The following is a 21265-nucleotide window of genomic DNA, read 5'->3' as shown; positions in this document are numbered from 1 at the left end:
GATAAAATCATGAATGAAAATGGAATGATTACAACCAATCCCTCAGAGATACAAACAATTATCAGGGAATACTATGAAAAATTATATGCCAGCAAATTGGACAACCTGGAAGAAATGGACAAATTTCTAAACACCCACACTCTTCCAAAACTCAATCAGGAGGAAATAGAAAGCTTGAACAGACCCATAACCAGCGAAGAAATTGAATCGGTTATCAAAAATCTCCCAACAAATAAGAGTCCAGGACCAGATGGCTTCCCAGGGGAGTTCTACCAGACATTTAAAGCAGAGATAATACCGATCCTTCTCAAGCTATTCCAAGAAATAGAAAGGGAACGAAAACTTCCAGACTCATTCTATGAAGCCAGTATTACTTTGATTCCTAAACCAGACAGAGACCCAGTAAAAAAAGAGAACTACAGGCCAATATCCCTGATGAATATGGATGCAAAAATTCTTAATAAGATACTAGCAAATCGAATTCAACAGCATATAAAAAGAATTATTCACCATGATCAAGTGGGATTCATTCCTGGGATGCAGGGCTGGTTCAACATTCGCAAATCGATCAACGTGATACATCACATTAACAAAAAAAAAGAGAAGAACCATATGATCCTGTCAATCGATGCAGAAAAGGCCTTTGACAAAATCCAGCACCCTTTCTTAATAAAAACCCTTGAGAAAGTCGGGATAGAAGGAACATACTTAAAGATCATAAAGGCCATTTATGAAAAGCCCACAGCTAACATCATCCTCAACGGGGAAAAACTGAGAGCTTTTTCCCTGAGATCAGGAACACGACAGGGATGCCCACTGTCACCGCTGTTGTTTAATATAGTGCTGGAAGTTCTAGCATCAGCAATCAGACAACAAAAGGAAATCAAAGGCATCAAAATTGGCAAAGATGAAGTCAAGCTTTCGCTTTTTGCAGATGACATGATATTATACATGGAAAATCCGATAGACTCCACCAAAAGTCTGCTAGAACTGATACATGAATTCAGCAAAGTTGCAGGATACAAAATCAATGTGCAGAAATCAGTTGCATTCTTATACACTAACAATGAAGCAACAGAAAGACAAATGAAGAAACTGATCCCATTCACAATTGCACCAAGAAGCATAAAATACCTAGGAATAAATCTAACCAAAGATGTAAAAGATCTGTATGCTAAAAACTATAGAAAGCTTATGCAGGTAATTGAAGAAGATATAAAGAAATGGAAAGACATTCCCTGCTCATGGATTGGAAGAATAAATATTGTCAAAATGTCAATACTACCCAAAGCTATCTACACATTCAATGCAATCCCAATCAAAATTGCACCAGCATTCTTCTCGAAACTAGAACAAGCAATCCTAAAATTCATATGGAACCACAAAAGGCCCCGAATAGCCAAAGTAATTTTGAAGAAGAAGACCAAAGCAGGAGGCATCACAATCCCAGACTTTAGCCTCTACTACAAAGCTGTCATCATCAAGACAGCATGGTATTGGCATAAAAACAGACACATAGACCAATGGAATAGAATAGAAACCCCAGAACTAGACCCACAAACGTATGGCCAACTCATCTTTGACAAAGCAGGAAAGAACATCCAATGGAAAAAAGACAGTCTCTTTAACAAATGGTGCTGGGAGAACTGGACAGCAACATGCAGAAGGTTGAAACTAGACCACTTTCTCACACCATTCACAAAAATAAACTCAAAATGGATAAAGGACCTGAATGTGAGACAGGAAACCATCAAAACCTTAGAGGAGAAAGCAGGAAAAGACCTCTCTGACCTCAGCCGTAGCAATCTCTTACTCGGCACATCCCCAAAGGCAAGGGAATTAAAAGCAAAAGTGAATTACTGGGACCTTATGAAGATAAAAAGCTTCTGCACAGCAAAGGAAACAACCAACAAAACTAAAAGGCAACCAACGGAATGGGAAAAGATATTTGCAAATGACACATCGGACAAAGGGCTAGTATCCAAAATCTATAAAGAGCTCATCAAACTCCACACCCGAAAAACAAATAACCCAGTGAAGAAATGGGCAGAAAACATGAATAGACACTTCTCTAAAGAAGACATCCGGATGGCCAACAGGCACATGAAAAGATGTTCAACGTCGCTCCTTATCAGGGAAATACAAATCAAAACCACACTCAGATACCACCTCACGCCAGTCAGAGTGGCCAAAATGAAGAAATCAGGAGACTATAGATGCTGGAGAGGATGTGGAGAAACAGGAACCCTCTTGCACTGTTGGTGGGAATGCAAATTGGTGCAGCCGCTCTGGAAAGCAGTGTGGAGGTTCCTCAGAAAATTAAAAATAGACCTACCCTATGACCCAGCAATAGCACTGCTAGGAATTTATCCAAGGGATACAGGAGTACTGATGCATAGGGGCACCTGTACCCCAATGTTTATAGCGGCACTCTCAACAATAGCCAAATTATGGAAAGAGCCTAAATGTCCATCAACTGATGAATGGATAAAGAAATTGTGGTTTATATACACAATGGAATACTACGTGGCAATGAGAAAAAATGAAATATGGCCTTTTGTAGCAACATGGATGGAACTGGAGAGTGTGATGCTAAGTGAAATAAGCCATACAGAGAAAGACAGATACCATATGGTTTCACTCTTATGTGGATCCTGAGAAACATAACAGAAACCCATGGGGGAGGGGAAGGGGGAAAAAAAAAAAAAAAAAAAAAAGAGGTTAGAGTGGGAGAGAGCCAAAGCATAAGAGACTGTTAAAAACTGAGAACAAACTGAGGGTTGAGGGGGGGTGGGAGGGAGGGCAGGGTGGGTGATGGGTATTGAGGAGGGCACCTTTTGGGATGAGCACTGGGTGTTGTATGGAAACCAATTTGACAGTAAATTTCATATATTAAAAAAAAAAAAAAAAAATCAGGAATGAAGGATAAACAGCAAATTTATAACAGCCTATTCATTTTTCTCTAGTTTTTAAAATATGTTTGCTTTTCTAACATTGCCTGATGGTGTTTTCAATGTACGTACGTGTAATACACATAACAACTCTGACATAAAAGGGAAAAGGGAAAGGGACCTACATGGAGGTAAAGATCCTCTGTTCAACTTAAGAGACAAAATACTGATTCTAAGTAGACTGTGAAAAACTAAGTATTTATATTGTTATTCTCTAGAGCAGCCACTAAGAAAAATCTGTGTAAGAGATACAAAAGAACACAATAGATAAATTAAAATGAAACACTAAAACTAACCCAAAAGAAAGTTAAAAAAAAAAAAAAAAGAGGAACAGGAACACAAAACAAAGGAAATAAAATAAATAATAAAGTGGTAGGTCTAAATCCAAACATATCAACTACATTTAATGTAAATGGTCTAAACACACTGATTAACACACAGAGACTATCAGAATGAAGAAAATAACATAGCCCAACTACATGCTGTTTGCAAGAAACTCACTTCAAATATAATATGTAGGTTAGAAACAAAATATGAGAAAAGGTGTATCATGTGAACACTAATCAAAAAACTGAAGTTGCTATATTAATATCAAAGTATATTTCAGGACAAAAAAAAATTACCAGTGATTAAGAAAAACATTACATAATAAGAAATGCATCAATTCACCAAGAAGATATGATAACGTATATGTACCTATCCATAAAGCTTTAAAAAACATGAAGCAAAAACTGAATGAATTGAAAGGAGAAATGGATAAATATGTAATTGTAGTTAGAGACTTCAATAATCCTCTTTCAGTAATCAACAGAAATAGTAGGTGGAATATCAGTAAGTACAGAGAAATACTGAATCAAATGAATCTGACATATGTAGGACACTGCCCCCCAAAACAATAGAATAAACACTCATTTCAAGTGCACATGAAATATTCACCAAGACAGATCATATCCTGGGCCACAAAACAAACTTGAGCAAATTAAAAAAACAAAAAATTGAAATCACACAACATATTTTCTCTGAACATAAAGGACTCAGAACAGAAATTAGTAAGTGGAACATAACAGGAAAATCTCTAAATACTTGGAAATTAAAGATAGTTTTAAATCAGTTGTCAGTAGGCTTCTTCTGTAAAGGGCCAGCAGGTAAACATTTCAGGCTTTGTAGGCCATACAATCTCTGCTGCAAGTATTTAAACTCTGCCGTTACAGCACAAAGCTGGACAGAGGCAATACGTAACCAAACAGGCATAGCTATATTCCAATAAAACTTTATTTATGAACACTGAAATAAGAAGGCAAAATGTCCATATGCAAACAATGCCACAATTACTTATGAACACTTAAATTCAGTTGTGTTTTTGTGCTTCAAATACACTCTACACATTTGATGCTTATCTTATCCAAATCCACGTAAAAACATGTGGAACAATGCCTTTCTTACCATAGTTAGCCCAGGCTGCATTCCAGCACGGATGGCCTCTATCTGTGTGTGAGTGAACTGAATTGTATTACTACAAATAAGAGTAAATAAAAAGTTGGTTAAAAATACAGATGAACAACATTTAGTAAAAATTAGACAATAACCAGAAGTCCAAACGTCTGCTCTATATATGCCCCTGTTCTCCCAATCTCTTCTTTTCCTCACCCCAGCCCTTCAAGTGAGTGAGTGTGTGTGTTGGAGGGGGGTAGGGTGGGTAGGTGGGTGTGCATGTATGTGGTAAAGAAAAAAAAATAACAGATCTATTCTCTTAACAAATTTTAACTGCATACTACAGTATCGTTAACTACAAGCACAATGTTGGATAGCAAATCTCGTACTTTTACATCTTACATGACTGAACCAGTCTCTTCTAAATGATTTCCTTCACCCCTACCCCTCTACAGACCAACTGAAACTGAGTGAATCTTACAGAAAGAAAAGACTACAGTTATTTTTCAATACACTTAGCCCAACCAATATCTCACTTGGAATGTCAAAGTTCCAATTCCCAATGTAATACCAAATATAATGCCAGTGTAATAGTCCTGGCAAACATGCATGAGGGTAGCTGCTACATATAGCACATGGCCATGAAGTAAGAACACTGTGCTCAAATTAAGGTAGCCCTCTAACATTTATTGTTCATAGGACCTGAAAATGTTTCTTTTGGAAATATGACTACAGAACGGCCAAAAATGTCTGAGCTATCTAGCTGACAGAATACAAGGAAAAAGGGTCCAGAAACCTAAGTTTCCTGGGATTTTTAAAGGATAAGTAAATTTTTAAACATTATTAATACAAAATAGCAAACTATTATTCATTATTACAATTAACACAGATAGTAAAATTACCGTTTGGGTTGGTTATAAGGATAAGGGCCCCTATTGGGAATGACATGAGGTTCAACAATTAAGGTTTTCGCCTCTTCGGAGTCTTCATCTTCACCATCTGTATCTTTCCTTTTCTTTCCTTTTCCACTCCTTACTGGAAAGGTTATCCTACAAGACCAAAATGTTTGTTCACTTTTAGAATTAACAATTTCCCAAGCACCTACCTTGTGCATGACATTGTATGGAGGATAATCAGACCAGAAAGAAACACGTATGGCTTAACGGAACTCACTATCTGTACACACATTCTGAAAAGAGCAGACATACAAGCACTAAAATGTGTGTTCATGGAGTTCAGATAAGAAAAAGTCAGCTGAACAAGGGAGAATCAAAGAAGCAGGATTTACATACTTATGTCCATGCACTGTAAGTGCTTTACACATTGTCCCTCCTTAAATCAGAAAAGGCTTCATGGGAGGGATGGCATCAAAGATGAGTTTCAAAGAACTTAGACATATAAACATGGGAGAGAAGCTAGTCTAGGAAGAAGTAAGACTATATACAGGTTCAAGTACAAGTGGCCAGTTTTGCCAGAATGGATACAATAGAGAAAACTAGACAGACAAGTTGGAGCCCTGTTATAACACTGTGGAATATCAAGCCTTTAAGGCAGATATACCAGTAAGGGTTAATACTTTCAATCTCAAAGTAAAAGCTTTAGCTTTCCATGGAAGACTGGGGGTGGAGAGGGGCATGCGGGGCAGAGTTCTTAGCTTGGGGTCAGGGATACCTCAGGAGGTGACTCTCCCTAGGCACCTGGGGAAATCAACAAATACCTTAAAATTAAACTAAAAAAACTAATTCTCTGTGTGCGGCTTTTCCACACAAGAGAATTCAGGGAAGAGTGAGGAGTTGCATCAGGTTCTTTGTTCCATTTCTAGTCACAATTTAAAACCAAAGCTCCTTTAACATTACATATAACTATATTGCGAATATTTAAATTTTGTGGAGTAAGAAAGCTTAAAAGAAAAACAATTTTTCCCTGAAAAAACAAAAGAAAGTTCAATATCCCATGGGTGTGTCCATTAATTAGGAAATATACCAGATTATGCATAATTTGCAAAGACATATTTTTTTTAATGTTTATTTATTTTGAGAGAGAGTGGGAGAGAAAAAGAGGGAACATACTGGTGTGAGTAGGGGAGAATCAGAGAGAGAATCCAAAGCAGGCTCCGCACTGTCAGCACAGATCCTGACGCGGGGCTCCATCTCACGAACTGTGAGATCATGACCTAAGCTGAAATCAACAGCCACACACCCAACTGACTGAGCCACCCAGGCGCCCCATGTTTCTTCAGTCAAATGCTATAAATATGTTTATACAATACTCTTCAGACAACAAGCATTTACTTATCCCTTACTAGATGTGAGGCTACTTTTATTATGGGCTTAAAATAGTTGCTGTACTAAGAATGAGAAACAAGTCAAATAAAATAAATGTATCCCTGTCACTACATGGTGAAGGTAGAGTGCCCAAACAAAATCAAGACAGTCAAAACGTTAGCTGCAGTCTGATGGCCTATCTGAGGTTGGCTACCGAAAGCCTGAAAGGAATATATCCAGTGCTGACATTACCTGAAAGGCGGGATCTGCAGAGCTGGGTCATCCACAGTTACTTTGACATTATGACCAGGAAAGCTGCTTTTTAAATGGTCAATGGAAAGAAACGTATCATTGAAATCAAGAGTGGCAATCTGATTGGGCATTTTTGAATAATGTGCACTACTTGGATCCCCATAACCTAAAATGATGTCGTGCAGCCAGTCAGGTACCACGCAATCAGTATTCATCAGGTTCCGAATGGTCTCCAGCACAGCCTGTCAGTGAAAGGAGAGAAAAGAGTTGTGTCAAGAAGACATCCCAAACATTTGCACTTCAGTGGAATGCAGAGCCGGCTGCACTAATCCAGAATTCCCGAGTGTTTCAAGGCAAGAAGCTATTTTCTGCTGACAGGTGCTTGGCTAGACTGAATCAACAGCTATATTTTCAGCTGATACCATACACTGAGTTAAACAAAAGACCAAACTTAGCAAGAACAGTTTATCCGTTAGGAGTTGATTTAGACAGAATGTCATAAATGAGTTTACCACTTGACTCCTGCTGGACATAATGAAAATCTGATCAAGACTATACAACAGCAAGAAAACATTATAGAACAAACCCTTAAAGCGGACGCTTCCTCTTGGAAACTCCTGGAGCTTTCTCCTCTTTATATTCCATAGTTCCTCAGTGCTAAGACAACACCCAACCAGAAGCATATCAACATATGCCTCAATTGTGAAACATACCATAATTTAAATATATTAAAATTAACACTGTTAGAAGAAATAGGAAATAAAAAGGAAAGCAGACAAATGGTAAAAATGAAATGTCAAATTTCAAAATGGAAGAAATACTCTACAATAAAAAGTCATTATAGTAGTTAACATATACATGGTCAAGGCAAACTCTTAGACTTTCCAATAATTACTTTGACACAGCGATCTATCTCACATATGAAAATCAGAAGGCTAGGCTATTAATTTCAAGGAATAAAATAACCAAACCAACCATTTTTATATCATAAATGCTAAATACTCCAACAGGATAACAAAGTAACAGGATGGCATACGTTAATCACACTCTCATCACATCACCTTGTTTTATTTTCTTGTACTAATCGCTACCTGAAATTCTCTTTTCATGTATGTAGTTATCTGTTTGTCATCTGTATAATCCCCACTAGAAATATCATTTCCATGAGAGCAGGGATCTAGGAAATTTGACCATGAGATGGGTAAAAACACTGGATGGACAGATGAATATGTTCACATAATGATGGATAAAATGAGAGCTCTACTCTCTAAGAAAATTAAAATTTTAGTAGGGAGATAAAATATGTTCTTAGCAATGACACTACACAGCAGAATATGGCAAATGGTAAAGAATATTCCAAAATACAATGGGAACACAGTTCCGAGTAGGTGAGAGATGCATGGAGGGGAGACTTTTGACCTTAGGCAAGGTTTCATGGAGGAAGGTGGCATTTCAATTTAGCTCAAAGTAAAGGATCTGTGAAGGAGCTTTGGTTTATTTCATCATTAATGGAAAGTCACAGAAATGTTTTGAGAAGCAGAGTGAAATGGTCAGCGGAAGCACATGAAAAATAGGTGACTGACGAGGAGAACAAAGGTAGGGCAGAGTAAGCTATGTAGTGCAACTATTCAGGCAAGAAATAAAATATCCAGGTCAGAACAGGCTGTATGGACTGGAAAAGAGAGAAGGAAATAAGGGATGCTGCCCAGGTATATAACAAAACACCAAACACACCAAAAGAGCATTCGTCCTTTCCCAAACACAGGTTGAGTTAATCACTGCCCATTTCTTGGATAGGAACCTGAATGCCTTTTGATCTTCCATGATACTTTCTGGTTGTTGTTGAAGTTTATTTTTTTTTTTTTTTAGTAATCTCTACACTCAATGTGGGGCTCAAACTCACGACCCAGAGATCAAGAGTCACGTGCTCTTTCAACTGAGCCAGGCAGGCGCTACTTCCATGGCACTTTTACCTGTATCCTTCTTATGACTTTTGGTACCTTTAAACACTTCAACTTAGTTATCTGTTTGTATTTTTAACTTCCCTTATTGGTAGTCTAAACTCTCTAAAAGTCTAAGCTGTGTCTTACTCATCTTTACTGACTCCATATAACTCAGGACAATGCCAGACACACAGTGGGCATTAAATAAACCGGTCAAATGAATGAACACAAGGAACTTTTTTTCATTTTTAGTACAGTGACTGAAATCCGGTCATTACTGAGAAACAGAGACCCTGCCCTCATAGACCTGCATTCTAATGGTGAAGTCAGATAAATAACAAATATATAACCAGCAGGTATAATAAAAGCTGTGAGGAAAGATACAGATAATTGGATTAAGACTGATGAGAAGGGGGGATGCCACTTTCGGTGGGGGTTTCCTGAAAAAGCTCCCACAGGAGGTAACATCTAAGCAGAGCTGCCCACACAAAGTGAGGGAGCGAAGCACGTAAATCCCTGGGAGGAAGACTGTGTTGGTAGAGGGAACACCATGTAAAAAAGGTATGGGTTATTGAAGAATAGCAAAAAGGTCAGTGAAGCTGGCATGGACTGAATCAGAGATAGGTGTTAGAAAATGATGTTGGGAGAGGTGGCCAGAGGACAGATAATGAAGGGGCCTCTTGGATTATGGCGGTAACTTTCTACTGTGATGGCAAACCATTAAAAAGAGCTGAACAGGGGTACCAGGGCATAATTTGCATTCGGTCGCTATGTGGAGAATAGCGTAAGGGGAGAGGCGGTCAAGAATGGAAGCAGGGATGTGAGCGATGAAGGTATCTTCGACGTGGCATCAGTGGAGGTGGTGAGCTAATCAAACTGACTGATGGACTGGATGTGCAGCGGGAGACAAAAAGAAATCAAGAGTACTTCCACTGTTTCATCTTCAACAACAGGGCTAAATGGAGAATAGATTCCTTCATATGTGAGGTCTTCTTTTTATAATCATAAGAAAAGGAAAAAAAAAAGATGATAAAGCGATAATGTAGAAGCACTGTTTTGGGGGAGAGAATGAAGAAAGGCACTTGTGCCGAAGCTAGCATTACCAAATGCTAAAAATCGCTCAACGTTTACGTTTTGTAATACACTTTCCAATAATAAAGAATCTTCTTTTATCAAAACTCCTTGTCTCCATTAAGTTATGAAAGTAAAACTCTCCAGCCCCTAAACCTTTCTTTTCCTGCTAATGAGTAAACAATGAACATGTTTTATCACAGCAATTCAGAGCCCTGAGGTATCACATCTGTATTTGTAAAGTGATTTGGAAGTACACTTACTTTTGATTTAAAAAAGAACTCCCAGTAAATACATAAACAAGCAGTTTCTTTACCTCATACTGGCCATACTGAGTATCTAATATACCAACAGCAAGGAAGGAGTCTGACCTGGCTTAATTTATATTTTAAGTTTCTACACTCATCAAAAGACAACACAGATTTAGTAAATATATTTTCTTAAGTTTTTATATTTAGTCTATAGGGAAAAATTTAAAAGAACTGTTTAGAATCAAAAGCAGTTGATCATTTTCTTAACGAATCATTTTTACTTCATATCTATGTATTTACGTTTTAGAAGTTATTCAAATTAAACATAGTACTACTTTTAGTTACACACAGCTTAAAAATTACCTTAAAGTTATTTTCCTTTGGCTTTCTCCTCATTATGATATTGAAAGTTTCGTACACATCTTCTGCCCCATTTTGTATAGTATTGGTCATATCTTGTTGATACTGGTTTGGATCCAAAAACACTCTAAATGTCCTTGACTCTCCTCTAAGATTGGGTCTTGGCTCAGGTCCTAGACATTTTGAAAAGATTTGGTAAACGAAATACACACTTTTCAAGTATCAAAATAAGTCAGCAGTATTCCTTTTCTAGAAATGATGAGTAAACTGTCCAGAGTTAACTCCAGTCATTCCCCTGAGTAGATGCTACGAAGCTGAAAATATTTCCTCCTTTTCTTAAATTCTTGCTATTTCTTTTCCCAGAATAGTCACGTAATGTTTATGATGCAATGCCACAGACTGCAGTTATCTATGTCCTCAAACAAAATAAGAGCCCTAGAAGTCAAACAACTTTGTCAGTCACTCATAGCTCCTACCACCGCCTTACTTGGCTGATTACTTTTGTCATCCACATACCATTCCTAATATCACCAGTGTGAAAGGAAATTTCCTTTCTTTTTGTCTTAGACCTCTAACTCTGGTCCCGATATGTGGCCTTATGTTTATTCCACCTTTCCCATTTTCTCTTATTCTAGTAATAAGATTAGTTTAATTATCAGCACTTTTGAGCAATGGTGCAATCTTAAAATCACAGGTGGTAGAGGTTAATTCTAGTTCTGAGAGAAGTTTAGTAAACAAATTGGAAAGTAAGCACTGGACACAGATGCATATATAATCTAACAGCTGTACCAAGTCAAGACAACGTAAGAAAGAATTTCAAAGAAAAATCAATGATAATCAATGAGAGAATTTCAAAGAAAAATCAATCTAAGAAATCAAAGAGCTGACTAACCCTGTAAGATGGTATTTCTAAATGGGTAATGTCTCTGCATCTTAGGTATGACAATTCCTTAGACAAGGCAGTTCTGTTTAGATGTTTAGCATCCCGAGCCCCCATTTGTCGAATGCCAATAGCTCACCCTCCCCAACCCTACCCCGGTCATATGACAATATAAATAGCACCATACATTTCAGAATAAAGGGTAGTATTAATCCCAACTGAGAGCCACTGCTACAATGAATCAAAACAATAAAACTTAAAACACTAGGCAAATATGTCATAAGAGGTGTTTAGAGGTTTTAAAAAGCAATACTGCAAAGTATTACAAAAATTTTAAATAAAGGTAACTTCAAAAGATCCTGTCCTTTCCAATATCTAATAAAAAGTTTAGAAACCATATTATTATTTCTAAAACTGGGTAGTAGGTAACTTACACATATTTTATACATAATCCTTTTGTGATGACTTATTATGTAAAACAACTAAAAAATACTACTTAAGATGCAAAAAGGAAAAAAGGTGAAGAATTTTATCATTATGTACACACTCTCTTTCAAAAATATAGATCACCATACCGTCTTCAATGACACGCCCTTTATCATCTAGCATGCCCTGGATTTCACAGCCTCTGACATAAACCAGGCCAATCTGCTCAATAAAAGGTCTCCTCCGGTCAAACTTGGTACCATACGGTTTTGTGGGACGCACGGTAATTAAAAAACAGACATCATGCTTACGAAGACCTGGTAAAACATAAAGATGCTTTCACTTACTAGAATGTTCTTGTTTTCAGTCTTTTGTTGGCAAATTCTCATCCTCTTATCTTTGGAATAGAGATCTAAGAAACATTTAAAATACCAGATGCGATCGATGATTACATTTGCATTATAATATAATTACGGGTTTTTTCCTATCATCTTTAATACTCAATGTCTGACAGCAATAATTAAACGAAAATTTCTCTTTATATTAAAATTAGAAACTTTTATGCCATGAATACGTTACCGAATAAGCCCTCCAAGTCATGTTACAGCTCCAAAATTGGATGCTCGTCATCATTCTTATTTTTAACATTCTTAATAAGTAACCAAAAATATGGCTGGCATATAGTCCATCTATGTCATATTCAGCAGGTTTCTAACATCGGTTTAAACTATCCATCACTGCCATTCCAATAACAGTTTAACTGCACTCCCCGAAAGAGGTCAATTCAAGAATAATTTAACAAGGCACAAAAGCATTGTTTATAGATACCATCCTGAGAACATGTTGAATATATAGTTTCGTTTGGCAAATACTTAACATTTTTAAAGGTAAATGTCAAGAAATAGGAAACTTGTGCCAAAGTCCATAGCTTCTTAATCATTACATCAAATACTAGACTCAACTGAATCCCCCGCTCTACTAAAAGTAGACACATGGGAACACAAGGGACGCAAAATTAGATCTCATATCATGTAATGTCACACCACTTAATCTTCATTTCTTTCCTGATTCGTTCTGTTAGCCAATGTAGGACGTAAATGCAAACTTAAATGGTCTGCTTGCTTATCTTGGTAATAAGATCTTGGTAATAAGATCTACAACTAAATCAAATCAGCAATTTCAGTCAGTGCGTGGTTAACAGTACTGGGACCATTCTGGTTTGTTTTAATATGGAGTGGGGTTTACGTGTGCTAGAAACAATTCTGATTCTGATAATAACTTCATTGCTTATTTCCCAACAAATTCTATGTAAAGAAGCAGGAGAAGTGATGAGAAGGGGAACTATTCTACTATCTGAGTTGTACTGCCTTTAGGATTTCTGATCTGCACAACTCATTACAACTTCTAAGTCTTAGAGTCAAAGTGGCCCTGAGAAGTAATTAGGTCCGGGGCACCTGGGTGGCTCAGTCGGTTGAGCGTCTGACTTCGGCTCAGGTCATGATCTCACGGCTCTTGAGTTTGAGCCCGGCGTCGGGCTCTATGCTGACAGCTTGGAGCCTGGGAGCCTGCTTCGGATTCTGTGTCTCCCTCTCTCTCTGCCCCTAACCCACTCGCATTCTGTCTCTGTCTCTCTCAAAAATAAACAAACATTAAAAAAAAAAAAATTAAAAAACAAAAAGAAGTAATGAGGTCCCCACCAATGTCACTTTTTGGCACCACTGATGGATGACTGCCTATTCCCTGCTAAAGCAGATCATTTTACTGTGGGACATCTCATATCTACATAAAAAACAAACAAACAAAAAACAACTTAGAGAACAGCTCAACTATCTTTCTCCTTCAACCATCTGTATGTACCTACTCTGTCCTGGCTGTGCCCTCTAGAGCAGAATCCAGCATTCCTGTTTCATAATTCAGTTTCCTTAATTTTAAATGGGGTATTTAAGGGCCTGAGCTTCATACCTTTTTGAAGGAACAAGAAGAGTGCTTTATATATTCAACTTAAACTCTTCAAAACTATCCTGTTCCTACAGGACAATATTCATTAGTACTTATAGAACTCCCCTCTGATTTTTTGCCTCCATTTTCTATTTAGTTAATCCATCTGTGATCAACACAGGGCCTGAATTTTGGCTCTGGCCTCCCAGGAAACACTTTTCTCCCCACCATGCCCCATAATAGGAAAATGAATATACTGTTCTATAGTACCCTACTGTTCCCTAACTTGTTCATCAAAATTGACCCATTAGATTTCTCATTCCATCAGAGGCCTGTGTTTAAAAGAATGAAAGAGAAAAACAAAAAAGACTATTTAACGTCCTTCTGATAGAAGCCTCCAAAGTAATAAAGGAAAGGAGTTTAGGTAACTGTGTAAAACAGTGTTTATTTTAATACCTCCTTAAGCGTCAAAGGTATTAAGTATAAAACCTTCTCCAGCAACTTAATGCCTTTCTTAAGGTTCAGCAACAATAAAGGTGTACATTATTCTAGATGTGTGATGCACTAGATTAGATTGGAACTCTTTTGAAGGATACAGGAGTCACCAAAACAATCTGTTACAACTATACCCACTACAGTGGCCATCTGTTAAGCATCTGGCCAGCTTTGCTGCTGAATTCCTTCAGAATTGCTGGATAAACATATCATATAGTCCCTAAGGTTATAAACAGCTATGTTGGGAGTAGTAATTTCTGAAAACTGATCCATTAAGGGACTATCCTTTTCCTTCTGGCATGCCAAGAAGGTGGATGGAGATGAAATCTGCCAGCTACTGTTTCTCACAACAGGACAGCAAGCAAGAGCTCTCATAGACAGCTGGGGGAAAAACATAAAAGTGCCACTTAAAAATTAGTTCACGTGCCATTTCTGGTACAGGTGTTATCAATGTTTTAACTCTTTATTTGTCTTACTAACTACGAACATATTTGCCTCTACATAAAATTCACAGTGACATGGAACTCCTGTTCCTAAAATCTTGCCTAGGAAAGAGCAGGGGAAATAAGTCATTCAATTTCTCTGCATCTATTATCTATCCTTGAATACATTTAATACCACTAATTTTTTATCTGACTTCCTCCCTTTGGTGCAAATAAACCATTATTTCTCTCTGAGTTGTTTTCCCAGATCCCCTTAGAACTGCTTTTGAGTTTGTCTAATTTTGATATTGTGTCTTTATTTTCCACCAACCATATACATCCCTATTCTCTTCACTCTGGCTGCTTTATCTCTTAAAAATACCAATTTTCCATAATAACTCTGCATGTGTACAAGTTATACATGGGCTGTCCCCCCCCCTTCTTTAGCAAACAGTAATATTTTAATTCTTTTTATACCAATCCTACAAATTCATAAATATCATCTTACTATATGTGACATTTAAAGAGCTCTCATCTCAGCTTCGCAAACAGCAATTTTCAAAATACTGTGATATGTATGCTCTTTTATGCTTTTTATTAAAGTATTGAGACATTTAATGATTCTTATATGATCCTTGTTATTTTTACTACTAATGAATATAAAGACAATGTTTAGAAGGGTAATATTTAGTACAAGTGTTTTGCCAATTTTCTAAGTGAAAATCTATAAACTATAAAGGCAAAAGGTAGCTTTACTTTTTGAAATAGAGAATTACCTTCCCATTCATCTTTGATATGATCTCTGACATTCAGATTGATGGTAACATCCGCACGAACTCGGGTTGGCCAGTTTTCACCTATGTTGGGCTTGGCAACCTCAACCACAGTGAAAGCGACAATAGGCTGGGCCATTCGTGCCCAGCCACCAAACACTACACCACCATACTCAGACTGCCTGAAAACCAAAAAAGTGCATGATTACTCAAACAAAAAAGGACTTTTCCCCAACTTTGGGACAAGTACAATTAGTAAGGAGGAATACATGTTTAGCTCCTAACTAAGCCCTGACATTAGTAACTCTTACTAATAAACTTAAAAACAAAAAAACAAAAAACAAAAACCAAGTCCCAATATATAAGGAATATATTCAACAGTATGAATTGGCAAACATGGTCCAGTAAAGAAAGGGACAAAGGAGGAGGAGCCTACACACACCCAGGAAAAAAAGGTAACTATATACATAAGAGCAGAGCCATGCTGTCAAAGAATAATCTATTATAATGATAGAATAACCTAGATTATAATAATAATCTAGCATAGTTAGCTTTAGTTTATATTCTTATCCTCTTCCTCTTTTCATCAAGATAGTCACAACTATTTCCATTTTATGTATAGGTATTTCTATAAGCTGTTTTAGAACAAGCTAGAATTTTAAAAATTAAAACCAAACCAACAAATGATTAATATCTATGCAAATGCTTGCTTTAGGGCGTAATAGTTAAATCATTTAAAAGATGCTGCCATGAATTAGGGGTACAAATAAGCTAGTTGTAATAATCAGAATCAGTAACATTCAAATACCCATTATTTCTTCTTAGTCTAAGTAGTGCTTTAAATTTTACATTAAGTAGTATATCTGGGAAATCTGTAACATAGATTCTGTAGCCACACTCCCAAACTGGAAAGCACTGCCAAAACTAACATGCTTACACAGATAAAGAAAAGCTATATTCCATGTAAAGTCTTTGTGTTATAAGAAAAAACCTACACATTTTGTAATATCAAAGAGTAAAACTAATTAAAAACAAATGTTCTGCATCCAGTGACTTGCTTAGTACAATTTCTAAAAGGTAATAACTATCACCTCCTCCATTTTTTACAATTTTACTACAGTATTAGTTTATACACCATAAAATTCATTCACTGTAAATGCACACATTTCAATGATTTTTGGTAAATTTGCAGGGTTGTGCATCCATCACCACAATGTAATTTGAGAACATTTCCATCCTATGTATAAAAGATCCCTCTCATCTGACTACAGTCAATCCTGTTCCTACACCCAGGCAACCACTAATCTATTCTCCCCAACTTCTGCTTAGAAAATCTACCTGCAACATGAAGCATTAAAGAGGACAGATTTCTGCCTGTATGTTGCTCAGTGGTTTTAGCAGCCTGAAAACATGATCATTAGAACCATGCACTGAGTAAAAATGCCTCTCTTCTCCACCTTCAGCACACACGAGCAGAAAGAAGTCTGGCCTCTTTTTAGATCTCATCTTTTTCTTTTAATGTTTATTTATTTTGAGACAGGGTGGCGAGAAAGGGGGACAGAGGATCCAAAGTGGGCTCTATACTGACAGCAGCGAGCACAATGCAGGGCTTGAACTCACAAATGCAAGAATCATGACCTGAGCCACAATCGGAAACTCAAACAAATGAGCCACCCAGGTGCCCCTAGATCTCATCATTTTTATGAAAATCTAGAAAAGTTTATTATCACAAGTTAAAACTCTCAAAAATGATATTTTTCCTCCTTAGCAGAAAATAATGTAAGTTAAAAAAATTTCCTTTGTTAATAGACCAGAAGAACTCTAAGTATTTTTGGCTTATTTGACATTTAAGTAAAATATAAGTGAATTCTATTTGATAATCTGCTAATTAATAAATCCCTAGTTTGCAAAATGGCCAAAATTAGGTCCAGAATCTGAGCATATACACGCAAGGTAACCATAAACTGAAAGGAAGCTTCCGATCAAACACTCCCCCCGGGGTCCAAACAATAGGCAATAATTTCAGCAAAGCTGTGGGCAGGGATGATCAGCCAGTGAGTATACAAATCTCACAGTGCTAGCCTGCCTACTGACTCAACTGATCATTAAGTCAAAAATACTTTATGTTGTGTTTTATAGTCTCACCCAGAATAACTTTTCACATAATAATTAATTAAAAAATAGAAGTGTGTATGAAATAAAATGTGGAAGTGAAAAAAATAGATCATAATCACAGTGTCCGTGTAGCTCTCTGTAATTAGTAAGGAGAGAAGCCTGGAAAATACCTGCATCAGTTCATATTCAAAAAGTGTTAAGCTTTGCATACAGAATGCAGCATAATTATATGTGCACGCATGGTAGGACTATAATAAAAATTCATTTTACAGAATTAATTTTACTAGTTTATGGTCACTTGTGGTATATAACTTACCCTCATCAATTTCATACTTAGAATCAAATAATAAATGAAGGACATAAAGTCATGTCTAAAACGCAAAACTAACCTCCACAAATCTCCTAATGCACAGCTGCTTCCAATAATTAGAATGAAAGTCTTTTCTTAGCTAATGGAATTCCAGACATGAGCTAGCAGGCAGGGAGTTTAAGCAGAAGACTTCATCAAATAATAAGCCCTACTCACAGGCCCCCAAATAAATACTGATTTAGTCTCTTCAAGGTAATCTATGGATGGAGGGCCAAGGAAGACTTCCCAACGTTCCATTCCATGTGATGCTCAGCAATGCTCCTCATCTCTTGTCAGGTCCCTTAGAGAGGCTAACTGAGGTACTGGTGACAGCCACAAGAGCAGCTGGGGTAGCAGAAGACCCCTTTATTATAACCTCCCAGGATTTAAACCGTCCTGCCCTAGTATAGGCCGCCTGGGTCAGCCCATACCCTCCCTCTTTACCCTTTTACTCATGTTCAACCTACTCTCCTCTACACTTCTTCCCTGTCCCCAAGAATGATGACCTCTCCCCGCTTATCTTATTTCCAGTCCCCCACCCCCAAGGATCCAGATACATATTTTATATTTTATCACTTTTGATATACTCTAATCCACATTAGAGAATTTAGGGAATTTCTCAAAGAGTAAATTTACAGAAATCAGACAATTTCTCAAAGAATAAATATCATATTTTGGAGGGCATCTACAAGCCAGGTATACTATTTCTAAACACACTTATGAGGTTTCTGACAGAGGTATGTCACGGTTTGCATCTCTTCACTACAAATGGAACCAATTTACTAACCATGGCTTCATTCTGCTGACACTATCCTCGATGTCCTGCCTAATTTCGTAAGTTGATTCTAAGCGGAAGAGATTAAAGTTCCTTAGAAGGTAATCATGGAGAGTCAAAAATTGCAAATTCAACTTGGGAAGAGCAAGACAACCTGAAAAAGAAACAACATCCACATCCAAATTATTCTCTTACTCAGACAGCTGTACTATGTATAAAGAAATGTACCACAAATTTGGTAGAGTCTAATTTAATGTTTAATATGCTGAAATACAGCATATTTGATAAGGTCTTATTTTTATTTTCACACAGAACTGAAACCAGGTTAAGAACTATCTATTAAGAACTGGAAAGGAAGAACAAATCTCATTAATACATATAACCACATACCAATAATTCATATACAATCTTCTAAAAAATATTTGAAGATACTTAAAATTAATATAGTCTCAAGTAGTTTAAAAATTCTTCCTTTACTAATTTTTATTTGGCAAAGCTCGAAGTAATCAATGACCATAAACTAACCCCATGACAAATTTATCGCAGAACCTAATTAGCATACTACAATGCATAAATCTATCTCCAGTGGTCATTACTGTGCTCTGAATCTCGTCTTTTGGCTAGACTTTAAGGATACGGCATTGGTTGTTATTCCTGGAGTTACTTCCATTCCCACTGTACCGAAGCAATAATGAACCTAATAGCAAAAAACATAAATAAAAAAATGGGGGGCACCTGAGTGGCTCAGTTGGTTAAGCGACCAACTTCAGCTCAGCTCATGATCTCACAGTTTGTGAGTTCGAGCCCTGCATCAGGCTCTGTGCTGACAGCTCAGAGCCTGGAGCCTGCTTCGGATTCTGTGTCTGTCTGTCTCTCTGTCTCTCTCACTCTACCCCTCCCCTTCCCCTGCTCATGCTCTCTCTGTCTCAAAAATAAATAAACATAAAAAAATTTCTTTTTTTATTTCACATCATTTATGTTCATAAATTCTGATTTATAATCTGACTCAGTATCTTTCAGGCCAGAGGCTAAGGGAAAGCATCTCTTTGAGAGCACAATCTTATTAAAAAAAAGAAAAAAAGAATTAAAATGTCACCATTCTGCAACTGTCATTGAGTTAACAAATCTAGCTGTTAAGCAGCAATGGCAGCTAACATCATACCCACAAAAACAACCAGACATCATATGCCTCTGATGAAAGAATACAACACTACCAAGAATCTTGCCAGAGAGAAAACCTTAAGCCTGATCACGCTTCTGCATTCAGATACCAATCTGTAAGAAAAATAAAGAGCAGAGGGACATACTCGGGTGTATACTGAGTAGTCACTAAAAAAAAGCTAGACTGTGGAACAAACAACTCAGGTTCTTCAAAACAAAAGGAAGGGATATGAGGTACTTGTAAAGTAAAAGACATTTAAAAAATGTGCACGATTAACTATCATATGTGGATGCACAATTCGGTGATAAAACTATGAAGAAATATATAGTGATTACTATGGAAGTGAAGACATGGTTACTTTCAAGTGGAGGCAGAAGCAGTAACTAGGAAGGAGCTTATAGGAGGGTTCTGGGATGGCTAACATGGTGGTTATTTCTCTTATGACACTTAGTTAAGCTCTATATTTATTCTGTGTGGCTTTCTAGATCTGTGTTGATTAAAAAGGTCCAAAAAAGGAGCAAAAGATTTTACAAGAATTTTCTTTACAATTCTTACAATATATCTATTTTTATATCTGTCCCAATTTCTTCCTCTCCCTGGGAGCTAGAAGCAGTCTGTATCATGCAGTATTAGCTTTGATCTTTGCCTATTTATTACCAGCAGATGTTGAGCCCCCAAAACACAGGGCCATCCATGGTCACGAGAGATCAATGGCATGATATAGTCAAGGGTCTGAAAACAGCTTAATTACAGTGGCAACTAATATTGTTCTGAAATACTTTCTTTCTATGAAAGCTGAAAAGATTTAAATCCCTTTTCCTTTAAGTTCACCGGAATGAAAGAAGAGCAATACTTTCTATACCTGGCAAAATGTTTTATATGCTGACCAGTGTGACTGAGTAGCACCAAAAGGTACATGTATAACTAGGTCTATGTTTAAGAAAATATAAGCTATTTACTGCCAAACAAAGTATGAAGTGGTATCTGCTTTGTAGGAACTGATTAGAAAAGAGATGGCATACATCCATGGTCATAAATGCTTTTAGCATGAACAAACTGGAAAAAGTGAGAAAACAATGCACTGGCCATTGTAAGAATGAAAAAAATAAAAAATGAAGACTGCCTATTCTGAAATCTAGAAAAACTTTGGTGTGGGTTTACTAAAGTTATGGCTTTAGGACAGGACTCTCAAATATCCATTTTAAATAAATGTACCACTGGTGAGGTCTTCAAAACAGCTAAGCTTCTCATAATGATGCCATTGTTCAAAAAATTTCCTTAAAATTTTTTTTGAAATATGCCTTCAAAATATGTCACAATATACTTCAGCATATACTCAATTTTGGCGAATTCTCATCCTTAAAGGATGAACAAAAGCATTTAGGAACAAATCTGCTGAAATAGGTA

General features: G+C 36.9%; 1 protein-coding gene across 1 annotated transcript in view; it reads right to left on the bottom strand.

The window, feature by feature from the left end:
- The window catches only part of AQR (aquarius intron-binding spliceosomal factor), a 106111-nt gene that overhangs the window by 36803 nt on the left and 48043 nt on the right, over positions 1–21265 (bottom strand). The window contains exons 17-23 of the mRNA XM_060619009.3: positions 18709–18850; positions 15461–15639; positions 11979–12146; positions 10527–10696; positions 6899–7140; positions 5285–5431; positions 4395–4464 (exon numbers count right to left, since the gene is read on the bottom strand). Of these exons, the coding sequence (XP_060474992.1) occupies positions 4395–4464; positions 5285–5431; positions 6899–7140; positions 10527–10696; positions 11979–12146; positions 15461–15639; positions 18709–18850 (1118 nt within the window). The remainder of the gene's footprint in view (positions 1–4394; positions 4465–5284; positions 5432–6898; positions 7141–10526; positions 10697–11978; positions 12147–15460; positions 15640–18708; positions 18851–21265) is intronic.

This window comes from Panthera onca, chromosome B3 (genome assembly GCF_046562875.1).
Source record: "Panthera onca isolate mPanOnc1 chromosome B3, mPanOnc1 haplotype 2, whole genome shotgun sequence".
Taxonomy (NCBI): Eukaryota; Metazoa; Chordata; class Mammalia; order Carnivora; family Felidae; genus Panthera; species Panthera onca.
The sequence above is the reverse complement of the archived record's forward strand: the minus strand, read 5'-3'. Positions and strand labels throughout refer to the sequence as shown.